We start from the raw sequence: 19,271 nt of genomic DNA, 5'->3' as shown, positions 1-19,271 counted from the left end.
TCACCGAACATTTTCTGGTCTCAATTTATCCAGCACCATTTCTATTAAATCAGGCCTGAATTCTTCAAGCAAATACTCAGCCGCCAATACTTCTTCTATAGGATAATACTAAAAAACAAAGCCCAGAAACACATAGATGTATTAAACAAAAACTAAGCATGAAGAAACCACTGTTTTGTAAAGGAAATACAAGTGTATACTTCTCGTCACTAAATCTGTAATACCTCGGCAATTTCAAATTAGAAGTGCATAGATGTCTTAAAATCTTTCTCTTTAAACAAAATGGAGTAGTATTCTATGTAATAATTTCTCGTATATTAGGTAATTTTATATATTGTGTATTACCATTCTTTTCTGTTGAAATATTTTATGTTTCAATATAAAAAAATCACCCATCTTTAAACACTGTTTTGAACCAACTAAAGTAAAAATAACATGGTAAATGCTGACCCCTGGAGGATATTTTTAAAGATAAAAGAACACAAAGTACTCACTGGAGTGCATTTGAGAAAAACAAAACATAACAAAAGAAAGAAAGAAAAAAACCCAAAACAACCCACACACCAAAAGCCAACCACCACTAAGATTTTTAGGATTCTTTAAGAATTCAATTTTTATTTACAGTATTTAAAGGAAAGTTTATTTCAATTACATAAAAGCATAATACAAGTTTCCAGCATTTTAATACAAACATTTTTTTTATTCAGGATCAAATTGAAATTCTCTTAAGGTACACTGCAACTTAAGAAGAAAACCAATTAAAATTCAAAAATGGTTAGTGTTGTTGACAGGATAACTCTGTTGATAAACATCTGTTTACCAAGGGAAAAATACAAGGTGATCTAAGCACCAAGTACTTCCAGTTTGCCATACAAGTGTAATCCTTTTGACCACAATTGTTATAAAATGGCATTCTAAATTGCATACATTATACAAAAAACTACAGTGGAACAACTTCCAGAACAGAGTAACTCACACAAAGAATTTTGGAAAAGAGAAAGGGCTGAAGGGGGTGGGTGGGGTGGAAACCAAGAAAAGTGAACCAAACAAGTGCTATAAAAAAATTCAAATGTGAATGTTAAAGATCCAGAATTTGAAAGGTCTTGTCCGGAAGACTCATTGTACACTGAAGAATATTCATTTAACTACATTCTGCATAAACAGCTAAACAGACTAAGTAACTTCAAGGAGAGATCTTATGTAACCTATGCACTTCTAATCTGAAAGTACCAAAGCAATACAGATGTAGTGACCAAAAGTCTACAATTTATTTCCTTAACAAACACAGGCCACAGTCTGCCCACCAACAGGAACTAAACATAAAATTTATTTGATTGCTTTGTTATTTTTGTATTGCCTGAGCAGGCAGGTTGGACAAGATGACCTCCAGAAGTCCAGTCCAACCTCAACCATTTTGATTCTGTGATTACTTTTCATCAAGGTCAGAGAATAATGTAAGTAAAATAAAACAAACTAAACCAATCTAGATACACCAATCAGATTAAAATGAAATTTTTAAAATCATACAATTAAGGAGACAAACCAAAACAAAAGAAAAAGGGCACTACCAACTAGGGAACAAAATCTGGAAAACATCAAGCCTACACATGACAAATATGAAATATAATTTGACAGCAAGACCTTAGGGTTGACTCCTCAGACCAGCACAAATGTGCTTTAAAGATGAACTTCTGCTTTGTTAAATAAACAGGGTTTTTTAAATCCTTTTGGTAAATATGTCACAACTTATGACATGACATTTACTCATGATAACTCATACAGAGGTTCTTCTCCGAGTTACAAAAAATAACTAGTATTCATAAGCACATGAAATCACCAAACAACAGTTCTATCTTGGTTAATTCAAAGAATAAACTTAGTATGACTCAGAGGCAATAAAGAGAGCTAGAAAAGTCATTTTTTTATTAGCATTTAAGCAACTAATAGCAGAATTAGAATTACCATTCATACTGCAAAGCACAGCAAAAGAAAAGCAGTGGGAACAAAAAAGTCCTGAATCAATACCCTGCTCTTTGGAACACTGCTGGCAACTTCCTGGCCTGATTTTTGGACACAGCAATTGTAATCGGGAATGATCCAACAAATACACACCACTGAAAGACTATTACAGAAGTCAGAAGTCCATTTGTTAAAGAGATTTCATGCATTCGACAGAAGAGACAGTATCCCAAATAGGAGCTCCTTTAAATATCCATTTAAATGTCTTCAGTTAAGTCTAATGCTTTTTAGTAAACAGAAAGACAATTCTAAAATTAAAGATCATTATTTCAGAGTTTAATGTATAAAGCTGTAGGAACATTAACAGGAATTCTTGCAAAGAAACCAAAAATGCCACTGAGTAGACATTAGCTGTGCAATGGAGAATGGCTGCAGTGTATAGAATTGCATGAGTTCCACTAAACAAAAAAATCCCACATAAATCATCCTTTAGTGCAAAATGAGGGAACTGAATGTTGCAAAAAGTATGAAGACTAAGTATGAGCTACACTATGATTCTTTCAGTACTGATACGTAATCACACTTCTAGAGTCAAACACTTCTAATTTGCGATCTCAATACAAACATTTCTGCTTGCTTCAGTATTTCAACATTGCTAACTATGGAAGCATTTAGAAACAGTGCTTGTGTTTATGATAAAATATTATTTCTTTAATATTTCCCTAGAGAACATTTAGCTATTAGGTAGACACAGAATGACAAGGTACGTATTTCTTAATACTGAAACAGATCAAATAGCAACTCCAGTCACTGTAAAGTCAATTCTACCAAGTATAGAAGTATAAAATGATAGAATTAAAGAAATGTGACTTATTGACTGCCAAAACTTAAAATCTGTGCAGCATAATATTAGCTTCCTAAGCTCATGAAGCGCAAAGGACCTTTGCAAATACCTGTATTTATTAAGAGTATAAAAACTCATACTGCTAAATGATTACTATATTGTAAAAAAACCCAAAAAAACGAACAAACAAAAAACCCACACACACTTACATGCAACATTCCTCCAAGCTTTGATGTATAGCCTCGTGGTCGTTCTTTATCTTTAAATCTGAAAGCCACAGCATTTAGATCCTAGGAAACAATGTAGGAAGGGTTGAAAAGCATGTTATTAGAGACTATTTTAAGAATAATTATTGGCTACTCAATTCTTTTATAATGTAAGAAAAGGGAATTTTGTTGTAGCTATTTTATAGTAGTTAGGTACCTAACACAAAAGTTTTCAGTAATATTCAAGTTGTTCAAAACTCACAAGTAATTTTGGGTAGTCTCACAATGTGAAGTGTTATACAAGCCTTCTAAGTCCTGTTTGTAGCAAGAGATCTGTTCCGTAATTCAAATATTTAAATTTGCTGATAATTTGAAAACACACCAACTTCGATACAACCAATACATAGCATTCCAGTGCAGTGTTCATTGTATGTTAATGAACTAAAGCTTTTCCCTCTTCTTTTTTTGTTCCTTTTGTTCAGTTAGCCAAAAGGTAAGTTTAGAGACAGAACAAGTATGTTTCTTTAGGCTGTCTTAGCCACAGAAATGGAACACATCATTCTTAGAGTACAATGGCAAGGGTGAATCAGAGATCTAAGACTATAAAGACAACGGAAAGGACAGTCCATCCTTCTATGAAACCATGCAAAGTCTGGTTAATTCAACAATTCAGCTGAAAATAAACTCTCAAGAGATTCTTTTCCAACTAGCTTGCCAGCTCTTCTAACTCAAGTCACAGCCTCAGGAGTGCTGGGGCTGATACAAGAAGAGCAAGAGAAAGACACAAGGATGAGATGAGAGGATGGAACTACCTCTTTCAAACCCTGTATTTGCTTACAATGTCAGTGAAACGATTCCATTGGGACTTCTAACAGAGGGTAAAAAGATTTCTACAGATATACAGTATCAAAATGCACAAGTTAACACATCTGCAAAATTTCTACTCTAAAAGAAGAGATTCAACAGTTTTCACCAAATAAAGCTAAGATGGAACAAGAAATCTTTACCCAAGTATTTGTAGGGAACCAATGAGACTATATATAAAACTAATACTGGTTTTATTTCACACAGTCACTGAGAAGTGCAGTACTATTTAATTCTAATAGGATACTTTACATTTTTGCTCTGTGCACACAGAACCATATAGACTTAGAAGAAGCATGATTGTTTCAGCAAAGACAAGTGTAAGCCAAAATACTCCATGAAGTTTTAGTTCACCTCTCAAAAAGGTAAGAGAACAAAACAGCAGATTACATGCCCTAGTGCCTTTACAATCCCAACTATACAATTTGATACATGAAGGAAGAGAGGGGTAGAGTAACAGCCATTTCAATTTCCAATTCAATGTTACCCCTCACTGCAAATATTTCCCCCCTCCACCTTCAGTGAAGACTAAGGAAGGTTATGCAAAATCCTTGCAGACAGAGTAAGATACTTCTTCCTCCACCTCCATTATGCTAACATAAAATGCCAACTCACAGCTCTGTAAGAGCATTTGACATATACTTTAAGACAATATATTCTGAAATTACTTGCCATTTGTGTCATGTTGCACCTTTAAAATTAATAAACTTAATTACCATGCGATTATTATAGTGTATTTCCACAGCCAAGGAATCTGTTTCTATTTACAATACAAATTTGTAAAAATACAATCACTGCATATTTCAAGTACCCATCACTGTACCTTGCACTCTTGGAAAACCCATTCTTGAGGTCCTTCTGTACGTAGTTTTTGAATATACTGAAACATGTGCAAAATAATATCTTCAACGTGCACTGGAAAGAAAAAAATACTTGCTTAATAATTCACTTGGTTCTGCACAAAGAAAAAATTCTGATGAACACAAATATGAAAGGTTTTATTTTTAATTACACCCTGATAAGGTGTTTAAGTACATACGCAATCCCACTGACAAAGTTAAACATGTTTTTCCCAGACATGAATTTAAGTAAGTGTTTCTGTCCCCAGCTAATTCTAAGAGCCACACTGAACATGTCTTATGTTAAGATACTGATTTATAATATAATTTAACTCAGATCCAAATAGCATGAGTAAGTAGCACACAAAGGTTCTGACAGCTTTTCTTATAGAGAAATTTACTTTAAGATATTTAATGAAATACTTCAATATAACCTCAAATAAGTTTGTTTCTTATGTTAGATAAAGTGTGCTAGCATACTGAAAGGATCTGAACACAGAAGAATAACCAGTTAATGTCAATAAATTGGCTTTCAAGCTATAAACACATTTAGTCTCTTTGGATACAAACACAAACCCAGCAGATCAGAAATAACATGGAATGCAGACATAGAGCTTCACTTACAAAGTCCTTCCTCTGTCAAGTCTACATTAATGATGAAAAACATGAAACCTCTAGCACCTTCCTTCTGTCCTCCAACAAGAGTATTTACCCATCCTGTGAAATCAGAAAGAAAATATATTACATAAACATAACTGTTACAATTCATGCTACCTTTTGTATGCTTCAGCAACATTAAGTTATACTTTTTTTGATTTTTTGATTTTTTTTTTTTTTTTTTTTTTTTTTGGACCACTTGACACGTTCTCCTTCTGTTCCTTAATGCCTACAGCAACAGTGCAAGTCAAACATACCACAACTCAGACCTACCTGATTTTGTGCTTAGGGTAATATGGCAAACTCGAGATCATTGGATCACCGGGTATTTTATTTCTGCTCGGAACACAGTAATATAAAGAAAAATAGAAAAAGACACACTCTTGGAGTCTCCCAGACATTAAGAGACCTGACAGTAGTCTCTAAGTCAGTGACAGAATAGATACAAGACCATTATGTCAAATTTCATATAACTCTCTAAATAGGAGTAGATAAAAGGGGAGTGAAAGATGTAATACCTTCAGTAGTCAGAATGCCTGTTATTTATTTACTTTTACCCATCACAGAAACAAAAATAAGGCACAAAATCACAACTCAAATTTCTCAAACAGTTGGGGACTTTAGATTTAACATACAGAGGTCAATTTTAAGTGAAACATAGCTAAGCTTTAAAAAACTGTGTAATAAATAATTTTTTAATTCTTTACCTTCAAAGGACTTACCTTTGGCTTTAAGCTCTGATAAAAGACTCCCTGGGCCTTCATGCCCTATCAGGTGACCAAGGTAATGGCCAGGGTTTGATTTATAGTACTTCTGAAGGTCTGGTATAGGAAATGTGACATAAAGATTTCTAATGTCCTTAATGGGTACCACTTTGTAAAGTTGCTGAGGGAGGAAAATAATGAACAAAAGGAAACTCTCATTACTTTACTCATCTCAGGAACACTTATAATGTTTCCTTCACACACACATTTTATTACAAACATATCCACAAAATCTCAAAAGTAAAGGTATGTAAAACCTAGGGCAACACTTTAGCTATTCATGATGTGAAGAAAAAGAGAATTAATTATCTCTCAGTTGCTTACAGCTACAGCCAAATGTACAACCTTTACAAGAAACTCAGCATGGAAAGGTGGGTGGAAAATTAAGAAAGAAATATGGAACTTAACAGGGACACCGATACAGAAGTAGTGAAGTGAACAAGGTATTACTGAAACATACAAAAAAATCATTTAAGGTAAACATTCCTGATGGAAGATGTACCTCTATACATACCCGGAGATGTTCTTCTTGGAAAGGATGTTCAGGAAACTCTAGTATAGGGACATTTTTATTCTCTACTTCTGAAAATAACTTTACCACTAAGCAAGTCAGCTCATCCAAGGATTCTAGAATAAAGAAACATTAGAAAAAGCATAATCATTACCTGAAGCTGGCAAATTTGGATTTTGTATATTCTTTGGGGGAGACATAAATTATACAGAGAAGGAGCTGTAATGGTATTGATGATTATTAATTTCAGAAAGGAAATCTATATTAATACTTAAATTTTGAACTATAACATGCTATAAGCACCATGCTTATTCAAGGAAGGCTTCAACCATGATTAAAAATAAATCCCATAACTGAAAAAAAAAAAAGTATCTTTAAATTTTACTAATTAGTCTAAGCTGGAACAGAAGAAAAGACACATCAGATACTGAACATTTACAAAAATAAATATTCCACAAAAAGCTTAAGGGGCATGGAATTACAGCTGCAAATTTTCCAGAGTGGAAGCATCTTTGCAAAAACTTGGATATTCTTCAGTCTCGGCTCACCTCCAGTACTTCACACACACTGAACCAGGGTCATCTGTCCTCAGCGCCCCAAAATTTCATACACATCCATGACCTGTTTAAGCACTTCTACTTTTACATCCATTCTAGCTTCAGCCTGTAACTAGCACTCTTCAAAAACGAAAGACCATTTGCAGAAAGAATTTGATGTTGTGCACAAATTTACCTAAACTGAACTATACAGTTTCTGTTTAAATACTGACTTCAAAACAGCTATCTGCTTAAAGAAATGCATTTTGGAGCACTTCTGAAAGTGAAAATGTCATCCATCAAGTTTTTTAGCATACGCCTTTCAAGGGTGGGTGTTGAAGAAAAAACTAGGCGTTTCCTGTATGTCTCAAAGTACAACCTTAATCCTCAAAAGATTTCAAAAAGTGGTCACCTTGTTAGTCAAAACAATCCTAGTTGGATTTAGAAAGCAGAATCTTTTCTGCCCAACATATTGTGCTCCTACACTACATAGAGAAAACCGTGCAGGGAAAAAAACACCAATGCAAACCAAGATGTGTCATTGTATAATAAAATTTTGTGAACTGCAATAATTCTATTAAACACCACTATTTTGTATCCATGTCAGCAAAATACACATTCATTTAAGCTTTCCAACTACAGTAAGGGTTTTCTTTAGGACAGATTTCCAGTTGCCAGGGTGATTCTTACTGAATATGTTTCCATTTAAGTCTGTATGTGATCTGCTATACTAAAGCTCTTCTATGATTACTTGGTGAATTTTGCTTTTGATTAGATAAAAAAAATAATTTCATTACTTAATTTCAGCAAACTTCTTAATATTTATTACTATTTACTAGAGAAATTATATTCTGATTCCCTCACCACTTTTTACTGACATATATGTTTATTTGTTTTACATTACATACAAAAAGTGGTGGGAAAATGAGAGAATTACTAGGTGGCACATAGCTTTAGACATCCATTTATTTCAGAATGCACAGGAGTAGAAAGATCATGGAGGACCTGCAGTGTGGAACTTAACATAATTTTATGTTATAGAATTTCTAACTTTTTGTTTATGTATTAATTAGCAGTACTGCTACATTGATAGCAAGGTATTTCAGCAAAGCATTTACGGAATAATGCTAACAAGGTTTGGTTTCTGTAGTTTGTTTTTTGTGGGTGAAGCTCCCTGAAAATCTAAAAAAAAAAAAGTGGAACTTGTGAATTTTAAATCAGTCACTAATATAAAGTCTTCCAGAAAGCAATTGCATAATTCTCCTGCTTGAACAAATAACAGAGTGGAAAAAGGTATGTGTTTTTTCAGGGAAAAACAGATGCAACTTTTGTCCAAACAGCACCTCACTATTACAGTGACAATCAGTTAATTATGACAAATAAGGGTGGCTGTACAGCATTTTGTATACAAGCAAACTAACAAAAAGCCTGAGAGCTGCCTTTCAAAATTTTATTTATTTTGTAAGACTGAAAGGAAAAATCCCAAAGATCAATGTTTCAAAGGCTCCTAATTTTTCTAAATACTGAACTATTTACAAGAGTAACTCACACTGAAATTTGACTGTGGAAAATGACTAGTAAAACTTAGTCCTAAATTCAGGATTTTAAACAGGAATAATTTTTATATTTTGTAGTAAAAATACACATCTATGCAAACTGCAGAAATGTTGGAAAGGTTAACAGATTTTAAGACTATTTTCTACATTTTACTGATATTTGAAATGCAGTATCTGTTCTGGAATATTGTCTGTCCAGTAAAGAACTAAGGATGCCTGGAAAACTTGAAAACAGAACTGTTGAATGAGGAAGAAAATTTTAATTCAATCGTATTAAACTTTGTTTAACATCTATTCACCTTCAATTAATAAGTAAATATTTTTAAAATAAATTTTATTTTGCTCAGGTAAAATAAACAGAAGAAAAAAAATGAGAATGGGGAAGCATCTCTTTCAAATAGCAATAAAAATAAATTCACAATATTAAAAAAAAATATTTACAAGATATCTTCATCAATATTTTACAGTGCTTACTTGCAAAGTTTCCACTGCTACCAGGAGAATAAGTAAGGCATTTCCACACATGACATGTATTAAGCCCTACTGGTATTACCTACTACTAACATGTCAGATACCCTACCTTTAAAAAAAATTTTTTGAAACATCTAATACATTTTACCGTTCAGCTGGCAACAGCAAAAAGAAAAAAAACACCATTCACCATATTCTAATCAATATGTGGTGTTACATCAGGTGAGATATAATAATAAATGGAATTGAAAGGAATTAGGGAGCTTGGAACTGATTCAGTATGTTAATCAGCTTCATACTTGGTAAAGTTGTAAAGGAAGATTTCACTTTGCTAATGAGTTCTATTCCATTTATACTTGCCATCTGAGCATTACTGTAAAATACCATAAAATACTAGTCTGCCAGCATATTTTAAAAAAAGCAAACAGTTTTCAACACAATGTTATTAAGCTTTTGGCAAACCTATGTAAAGTATCATCTCAACTGTGGAAGAGTTTAAGCAGTTGGAACCTCTGTTAATTCAGAAGTAAACTAAAGTAAAGGCTTTTTATCTAAATGTTAGGTTAGGCTTATCCCTTGATAATACAGAAAATTTTGTAGTGGAAGCATAAGTCTAACATATGAAAACAGTATCAAAAGCCCTCCCAACATCTGAAACCAGACACACGTCGGTCTTCGTAAGACAAACATACAATGACAGCAACTTGTGACTTGATAATGGATTTTAAATCTTCATCTTATTTTTTCTACTGTAAGCTTATAAACACATAAATTTAGACACTGCAAGTTGCTTTGGAGACCACTAAACAAAAAATTATATTCGGTCAGTCTCCACAAGTTTTACTATTTTCCCTTTCTGTAGATTTTCACACTTGCATACACTTCATTTTCTTCAAGCATAAATACATGCAAAGTTTTACTCAGCCAACAGAACAAAACTCACCTCTTCCTAAGACACAAATAGCCATTAAATTTGATGAATAATAAGTAGAATGAAACTTTAATAGCTCTTGTCTTACATCTATTCCTTCTTTGGTTGGTCTAGTTTCCAGTGTGAGTTTGTTCCCTGTAACATAAAAAAAACCTTAACTGTAGTTGATGTTTATGAATTTACAAATCAAAAAGAAAAAAAATACAAATTAATAAATCTGCTTTCCTCCAGATGAATGGTGATTTTAAAAATAATTACTGTGCACAATAAGTAAACTGGATCAATACTGTCTCAGCTTATCAAAGACAATAAATACTCTCAATCTGCACATTCCTAAATGACTGAGGATGTTTTAGTCTTCCAAATTAATCTTTTTAATTTGAATGGGTTATTTCAAGTCAATGCAAGTAAGCACAGGCTCTAATTAAGAAGAAAAAGGTTTTTCTTTGCCACATTTGGAGTAGGTTTTACTCCATATACACACACTCCTGTCATAGGAATCACTGTGTGAAATTATTTGTGGCATTGTGCACCACAAATTACAGCCTTGTATATTAAATTACATAAATAATTTCTAACTTTAAAACATGATTTGTTAATTGTGACAGTTCAGCTTCTGCTTCACAAAGAGCTGAGCTGTTGCTGCAGTAGAGGAACACTAGACACAACTCTCCCTGAATAAACCCGTAAGTAGAAGATATTAAACTTTCTCCATTAAGTTATCCTCCTGTTAAATAGTGCAATCTTTACATCAAGCTTTCAATAATTTACTCTAAAGACATATTCTACATTTATAATCAAAGCAGAACTTGTGTTTAGTAAAGGTAAGAACTCAAAATAAGAGAAAAATTAAGAGTCTATGAAGAGCACACTGGATTTTTATCAACTTTCCACTACTACACAAACATGTGAAATGGTCAACAAAATCTACACACCATAACTGCAAACTAATACTTTATCTTTTAACTTTGAGATCAGCAACTCCCTTAAGCCACAAACAGATCAGGTACAGAGAGAGCAAGGGATAGAAGGAAGAATAAGGCAAGATAACATAGCACAAGCTGACTTGTGTGTTTGTAGGAAAAACAGCAAGAAAGAAATGACAGGGAGAGCATGCCTGCTATGCATATATGCCCAGTGCACAAATTCAACAGTCACAGATACAATACAAATCAATGAGGCAAAATTATCTACATAAGTATATTGTCCAGATGTTTTGTGATTATATACAAGTATAATTACAACAGTCAACAAATCATCATAGAGACTGCATGATTTAATTTTCAAAGTTTACATATGAGTGAAAGCAAGGATTCTTAATGATACCTAAAAAGGATAATTAGGGTATTATGTTTAAAATACTTTTTCTATATTCCCCACCATCTGCACACAAATGAAATGCAGAAGTTTTAGATATCTTACTGTGTTTATTCCCGTAGAATCAACAGAGGTAAAACCAAAAACAACACACACACACCCCCACACACAACACAAACACAGCTTTAGCTCAGCAACTGCACTGTTACAGTACTGGAGTACACTAAGAGACAACAGTCAGAAAACACCTTGGTGATGTAGGAAAATGGACACTAGACAGTGCAAAAATGCCCAGGGAACCTGATACTGTTGAGGGTACTGATGGAGAAGAATTACCATCACAGGTATTAATTCAGGGAGATGAGTGTAGGGTATCTGGGGATAAAATGCACATTCTAACAAAAAAATATGTAAGATTAAGGTGCATTTGTTTCTCTGGACATACAAAGAGTAATAGATTTGCTGGCAAAACAGGCTGCACAGCAATAAGGAGTGACGTGAAACATCAAATGAAGCCAGCCATTGCTGTATTCTGCTAGACTAAAATCTCAGCTGGTCAAGAGGAAACAGTAAGAACAATACCAACTGCAATTGTCATGAAAACTGTATTACAGTTGTCATCTCTTTGGGTAAATAAAAACCAAAGCTGGGCTCTACATCTGCAAAGTCAGATCTACAGGTAGGGTGTGTGCTATTTCAGAATCAGAGCCTAATCTAAGAAGAAGTCAGTGTGACTGTTGCTACTGAATTTGAGCACATTTCAGGTATTCTCCCCATGAAAACATTTCACTTGTGTCAGCTATAAATCCTTCTTACATCATAGAAAACTATTTCTGCAACTTTCACTTATGTTTTCTGAGTGCTATATAAAAATTAAATCATCTCTTCAGTAGCAGAGATTACAGAACGTACATTGGATGCTTGCCTACTATGAATACGTAGTTCCCAAATTTATTTTCAGATTTACCTGTTTGGAGAATGCTGTTAGTGTTTCCCTGTTTCTGACTGCCTCTCTTTACTGGTGAACAGAGCAATACATGCTCTTGTAGCAGCTGACTACCAGCTCCTTAACTATGCCCTCCATCAACAGGTGCAAAAATAATCTTCTCTTTCTCGAGACAATGGAAGAAACCAGCCTAATCCCATTATCTACCCTCACATCATCCTACTGTACCCAATATTTGCCTCAACTATTCATCCAGTAAACTCACCTAGTCACAAAACACATTCATGCTCAAGGATTAAACGATGAAGTGCATGAATTAATAGCCCTGCTACTTCAATAGTTTAAAAAATAAATTCATGTAGAAAATAACTTCTGTGAAAAAAAAAACAACACGTGGTTTTGAATGTAACTATGGAATCTTACTTTAATGCTTTTTAAATTGAGGTTTTGGGGTGTTTGTTTTAAATTGTTACTAACATTCTGTAAATAATAAAGCCTGAAATAAACCTACAGCCATAAGATTGGTAATTCTCCAAGACTGTTTTATCTATCCATCTACTACTGTTGCGTTTTACGCTTAAGATTTTGCTTTTATATTCTTAGTCAGTAATTTTCATGTTACTTTGCTCATCTTTCTGATTTGACCTAGTCACTGTCATCTAGTCCTAATGCAACACTAGTTAGCAAAAAGAGCATGCAGCTAACAACAATTTAAACACAGTTCAGTCACTCTGTTTCGCACAAAGACTTAACAGTACCAAATTATTACAAATCCAGTAATTAGAAAATGGCATCCACTGCAGTAATTATCAGAATCATAAAGGATGCTTCATCACTGTACTGCAAGTCTTGGAGCACTCTGTTTCCTATGTTTTTGTCTAGCTCTGTTTGGTCTATGATGTGGAAAATGTAATAAAGCACCATAATAAACATGTATGGAGAGGAAAAAAAGGGAATTGTTGCAGTATGTCCTTAACAATTTTATATAAACAATAATACTATGTATGTTACCCAGAACTCCAATGGATAGATAATTATATTCTGACAAACCTGTTCCAAATTTACTGAAGGGATGATTGGGGTTTCCAGTAGCCTTCTCCAATTGAAACAACCTCCAGGCATCATTCATCAGATTCTTCTCGTGCTCAGAATCAACAGCATTCACTTCCCTGTCTTTGCAGCTTTCATCAAATAAAGGGCACAGGAAAAACTGGGCAAATCTAAACAGAAAAATTTTAATTCAAGTCAAAAGTACTGTACATAAATGGTAACAGAAAAGTATGAAGCTTGGTAGCTCCTAAAACCAGCTGAATATATTATTTTTTTAATGCAGAACTTAGAAATTCTGTAACAGTTTTGACACTGATTCACAATATTTCTCAATTTCTTTATCTAAAACACAGACAACAACATATTAATCACAAAAGGTACTAGTATCAGAATTCATACACTGAAAATTTCTATTGTTTTGAAGTTTAGCTGCAAGAGGCTCTTAATCACACAAATCAAATCAGTCTTGTCAGACATCCAGAGAAAATCCACTCTTATCTCACTGACTACACATCTTTCAATTTCTGTCCCCTCCCACAAAAAGCAGGGAATTCAGTGAGTTTCCTCTAGTAAAGGCATCCCAATATATTTATAGACTTCATCCTTCTGCTATCAGTGAAATAAGGACTCTATAGGAAGCATAGTATTTGATTATGCAGTTGAGCATTTCCACAATGTGTAAGTTCACAATCATATTCTCTGCCTCACATTTCCAGAAATATTCAGTGTGAACACAACCTCTGAACTTCAGAAGTTCTACCTCAGTGAAGAACTCTGCTAGCTGAAAAAAATCCAAGCAAAACTTCTGAACTGAAAAATATCTGGTATTAGTTTTAACAAAACATAGTGCTCTCACTCCTTTCTTTAATATCGTAATGATAAAACTATCAAAAAACTTTTACACAATTTCAAATAGCACCCATATAACAAAAAAATAAATATTAAAAAAGTGTTTACCTGTCTAGTGCACCTTCTAGATGTTCATGTGACACATCGAAGTAATAGTTGGTATGTTCTCCACTTGTGAAAGCATTTGAGCTCCCAGCATGCTCACTAAGAAACTGGCTATATTCATTCTCTTTTGGATATTTCTTGGTTCCCAGGAACAGCATATGCTCACAAAAATGACTAAGCCCAGCAATATTGGGGGGATCAGACAAGGATCCTGCAGGAAGAATTTAATGTAACCATTCATAAAAAGTAATACTAAAACGTCTTTTCAAGTGCTTTGTACTACAGTATGTTGCCTCAGACAATTTTATCAATTCTGTAAACACTCATGCAGCTACAGTCAACTAAACTCAATCTTCTCAAATTGCCTCTCCAGATCAGCCTGCATTGCCTTATAGAGACTGTTTTTCAACTGAAGTCCATGACTCATAATCTGTAGAGACCTGGCAGATCACAATGTTGACTTGTATACCTTGACTTAATAACTGCATTGTGTTAAAAATCAGCAACTACCAACCACAATTAAGGAGGTATTTATTCTGTGGTTTATAGGACAAGTGATAACCTGTAATTGCATGAACACAAGCAGCTATTGATGACCAGCTAGTAGGTATGAAGGCAGTCAGATTAAAAGACAATATTGATGTGCAAGAATGGAAGCCAGAAACATGGAAGTCTGAGTCTGGCAGTCCTGCTTTGGAGTGTGCAACATTGTGCAATGGGAGAGTACAGATGAGAGCAACAGATACGTCTCCTCCAGTGAATGTGCAGGAACTAAATGCTGCAGTTGGCTATTGCTGTCACAATACCGAACAAAACCTCATTCATGATCCTCTAAACTAGATGATTTGTATGGCCCTTTTTATTATGGAGATGGCTGTCACATTTTCAAAGTTACTCTACTATTTCTGTCCTAACACCAACAAGAGCTCCCAACTACAAACATGGCAAGAGGATGCTTAGGTAATGTGTGCATGCATCATACTTTCCAAGCAACTGAGAAACTACACAAGCTTGAGAAATACCTCAGCTATAAGAAAAGGTTTCCATTATTCCAAAGAGTCAAAGTAACTGCCTTCCCCTTCTATTTCCAGTATTTGTTTGTACACTTAAACATCACTGGAGTTAGGGAGTGTCTTTCCAACTCCTCCAGCACTACAGCATTTTCTCATCTCTACACATCAACAACTTAACATGAAAAAAAAAAAAAAAAAGCCTGACATGACAGATGGAGCTGTCTGAAATAATTGCACTCATACCCGCCCCTTTTCTGCTTACGAAAGATCTTTCATAACATGAAACTTAATGGTTAAAAGAAGTCTTTCTACTGACTGAGCTACACTTGAGTAAACATATAGTAAAATAATTTAATTAGCTCTAATAATTTTCAACTTGATATGTCAAAGACTTAAACAAAATCTAAGTTACAATAAAAGGCTAGGCTGCCAAATGGATACCACTCCTGTCAGTTTATTTGCAATTAAGATATCAAAAATTAAAGCATTTTTATTAATGACATAATGAACACAACATGCATTAAATACCTATGTGCACATCAAGTGCTGCTGAAGACTTATCTGTCGTGGGGTCACTAATGAGAAGAGCTTTAATGCCATTTGCCAATTCCAGGCCACGATATTCTCGTTTATCCTCAGGTGATTTGATAATTTCATTTGTTATTCTCTTAATAGCTGGATTGTTCATTTTGTTGTTTGTCTCTTTCTGAAACCTTAAAGAAAACAGAAGAAATTTCACTTACTATTTTCACTTAAGCCCTGCAAATATTTTAATGTTATGTTAGAGAATACTGATACTGAAAGAAATTTAGTTCTGCACAAAACTCATAAAACTGGCTTAAAAGTATAGTTCAGATCCTGAGAGATATTGCTGTTAAATAAAAATAATAATCCTGAAGGCCAAGCAACATGATATAATCATAGGTCAGGTAATTGAAGGTTTCAAGTTTCATACTACCAGTAATTAAAAAAATAACTTAGTAAAGAAATACAATCTTCTTATTCAATTAAGATAAAAATGAAATTAAGTATACACGTACTATCTCAAGTATACTTTCAGGCTTCAGGAAAGTATTTCATGTGTCTGAATCCATGTTTCTATTATAAATGTTGTAACTTTGTCAGGTAAACAAAATTTTACTAATAGACGACTAGATTTATACACTCAAGCAAGAAAGGGTGACATCATTTATAATATTGCCATAAAAATACAAACACACTGCAGAATTGCCATGATAAACAGGAATAGACTATCTCACATGTTTAAACTATTAGTTTAACAGACATACTACAAGACATGCTTCTTTAACAGCACAATTCTGAAATGCTAAGAAACTAAGTGTGATTCTTAAATTATAAACTGGTTACTCGTTTAAATACCAAGTAAAAAAGTGAGACATTCAGACTTGGGGTATTTGGAGAGGTAGAGTAGAACCACTTGGCTGCATGTTAAAAAAAAAACCAAACAACAAACAAAAACAAATAAAACCACACCAACACAAAAAACCCCAAACAACATACACACACCCCCCAAAGCAGCAAACCGCAGAAACAGGAAATCAAGAGAGCTACGCTCTGAGCCAATCACGCATTGTACTCCTGTATATAAGGGCCACTGAATTCTAACCCTGTTTTACAAGAAAGATTTTAGAACAGGGCCTGTTATATAGTACCAACCAAACACAATATTTTCCCATGGTGAAATGTTGTTTGCCATATTGCCAAGTAACCTACTACATGAGCTTCATTAGTCATTGTTGAACTAATTTCACTTACAAAGAAAACCAGGTATGAGTCTAACTCCCCACCACAACACATATACAGAGGCATGAGAAATTCTGTATGGGCTTTCAGGATCACATAAGAACAAGGAGTTTCACAATATTTACTTTTCCATTTTCAGCTTGTACAGTTCAAGGAATTTCATCCAAGTTTTAAGACTACATACAAGCTTTAAGACCGTATGGGATGTGGAACATGAAGGACTGCACAGTTCTCAACATACTTATTGTTTCAGGTCTTCGGTAATGACATTTTAACTAGCAAGCATACCAACTGCATACTCAATGTTACCAGATACACAACAAAAAACTTCAGAAATTAAAATCTGTTTATATATTTTATTTACAGTTTAAAATTACAAATGAAAAGGAAAGTCAACTAATAAAATCTCCTCCCTAAAATACTACACAATTCTGAAAACTGGAAGCAGTTCTGCAAGCTACTGTCCCTCTGGATTATCTTCTTCCCATTTATTCATGTGATTCTATGATATAAAAACAACAGCCAACTTGAAGCCAGCAGATGCATGGTCATCACTGTTATGTTATATATTATAATCAGGCTGATAAAGAGCTCATTATTAACAGCGTGTTAAGGACAGAAAGTTTATGAATGTAACACCTACAGCAGAATCAATGAAAAACAGTATTTCACAAATAGAAAATTAAGGTTTTATGTGTAGCAGCATGAAAGATTGTATAAGACTGGATTTATGCCTGAGGAAGGAGATACATATGCAAACTAGGTAAGAGGACTAAAAAAAAGTAGTAAAGTTAGCATTAGATCTTCAAATACTTTTGAAAGTAGTGAAGAAAGACGACTACTTTGGAATTTTTAAATGGACTTAAGTTGTAACGCTCCCTTGTATGAAAGAAAACAAAATTACAAACAAGAATTATAATCCAAATAAAGAAGTAGAAGCACTGAGTACAGAGCACATCAACGAATAATCAGAATCTGAACCTAAGCAAGAGCCAGCAACAACATGAAGTAATGTTTTAAAAAGTGCAGCTCAATGCATTTTAGAAGGAAACACTTCCACTAGCAAAACACGGTTCTCACACTACAAATTACTTCAAAATAAAAAAGTGCAGTCAAGCGTAATCACTAAACAGTAACTGAAATGCTGAATTTAAATGTCTACACTTGCATTTAAACCTGTCATTTATCCACTAGTTTAACCCTGTTTGGAGTATCTATGGGCTTCCTTCCTCTGAAAAAACGCGGATACCATTCAAAAACAAAGTACAGCAAGTATGGCAACATCTGTGTTTCTATGCATCAACAGCACTGATATAATACATGTTTATGATTTTAAAAATGCCTCCCTGTTCAGAGTCCTAAACAGAAATTATCACACAGAATCACAGAATGGTTTGGGTTAGAAGGGACCTTAAAGATCATCTAGTTCCAACCCCCCTGCCATGGGCAGGGACACCTTCCACTAGCCCAGGTTTCTCCAAGCCCCGTCCAACCTGGCCTTGAACACTGCCAGGGAGGGGGCAGCCACAGCTTCTCTGGGCAACCTGTGCCAGTGTCTCACCACCCTCACTGGGAAGAATTTCTCCCTTGGTCCTAACCTAAATATACCCTCTTTCAGTTTAAAACCATTACCCCTCTTCCCATACCTACACCCCTGAGAAAGAGTCCCTCCCAATCTTCCCTGCAGTCCCCCTTTAAGTACTGGGAGGCTGCAATAAGGTCTCCCCAGAGCCTTCTCTTCTCCAGGCTGAACAACCCCCACTCTCTCAGTTTGTCCTCATAAGGGAGGTGCTCCAGCCCCCCCCCCCCCCCCCCCATCATCTTTGTGGCCTCCTCTGGACTCGCTCCAACAGGTCCGTGTCCTTATGCTGGGTGCCCCAAAGCTGAACACAGAACTCCAGGTGGGGTCTCATGAGAGAAGAGCAGAAGGGGAGAATCGCCTCCTTCGACCTGCTGGCCACAATACACTACTAAACTTGAGATACTGTGTAAATTTTATGAAGTGAGAATAGATACTACTTTTCATAGACAAAAATCAGTAACTAGACTGTTACTTGTATTTCACTTGCACACAATTCTATTGGATTGA

General features: G+C 34.6%; 1 protein-coding gene across 3 annotated transcripts in view; it reads right to left on the bottom strand.

Moving 5' to 3' along the window:
• The window catches only part of IDE (insulin degrading enzyme), a 68,787-nt gene that overhangs the window by 41,598 nt on the left and 7,918 nt on the right, over positions 1-19,271 (bottom strand). For all 3 annotated transcript variants that reach the window (XM_074907478.1, XM_074907477.1, XM_074907476.1), the window contains exons 2-11: positions 15,947-16,131; positions 14,409-14,616; positions 13,452-13,621; positions 10,151-10,273; positions 6,648-6,760; positions 6,092-6,254; positions 5,337-5,429; positions 4,697-4,788; positions 3,013-3,093; positions 5-108 (exon numbers count right to left, since the gene is read on the bottom strand). In XM_074907478.1, coding sequence (XP_074763579.1) covers positions 5-108; positions 3,013-3,093; positions 4,697-4,788; positions 5,337-5,429; positions 6,092-6,254; positions 6,648-6,760; positions 10,151-10,273; positions 13,452-13,621; positions 14,409-14,616; positions 15,947-16,106 — 1,307 coding nt within the window. In that variant the 5' untranslated portion in view covers positions 16,107-16,131. The remainder of the gene's footprint in view (positions 1-4; positions 109-3,012; positions 3,094-4,696; positions 4,789-5,336; positions 5,430-6,091; positions 6,255-6,647; positions 6,761-10,150; positions 10,274-13,451; positions 13,622-14,408; positions 14,617-15,946; positions 16,132-19,271) is intronic.

Source organism: Athene noctua, chromosome 5, assembly GCF_965140245.1.
Source record: "Athene noctua chromosome 5, bAthNoc1.hap1.1, whole genome shotgun sequence".
In the NCBI taxonomy this organism is placed as follows: domain Eukaryota; kingdom Metazoa; phylum Chordata; class Aves; order Strigiformes; family Strigidae; genus Athene; species Athene noctua.
This window is presented reverse-complemented; position numbering and strand designations above follow the sequence as displayed.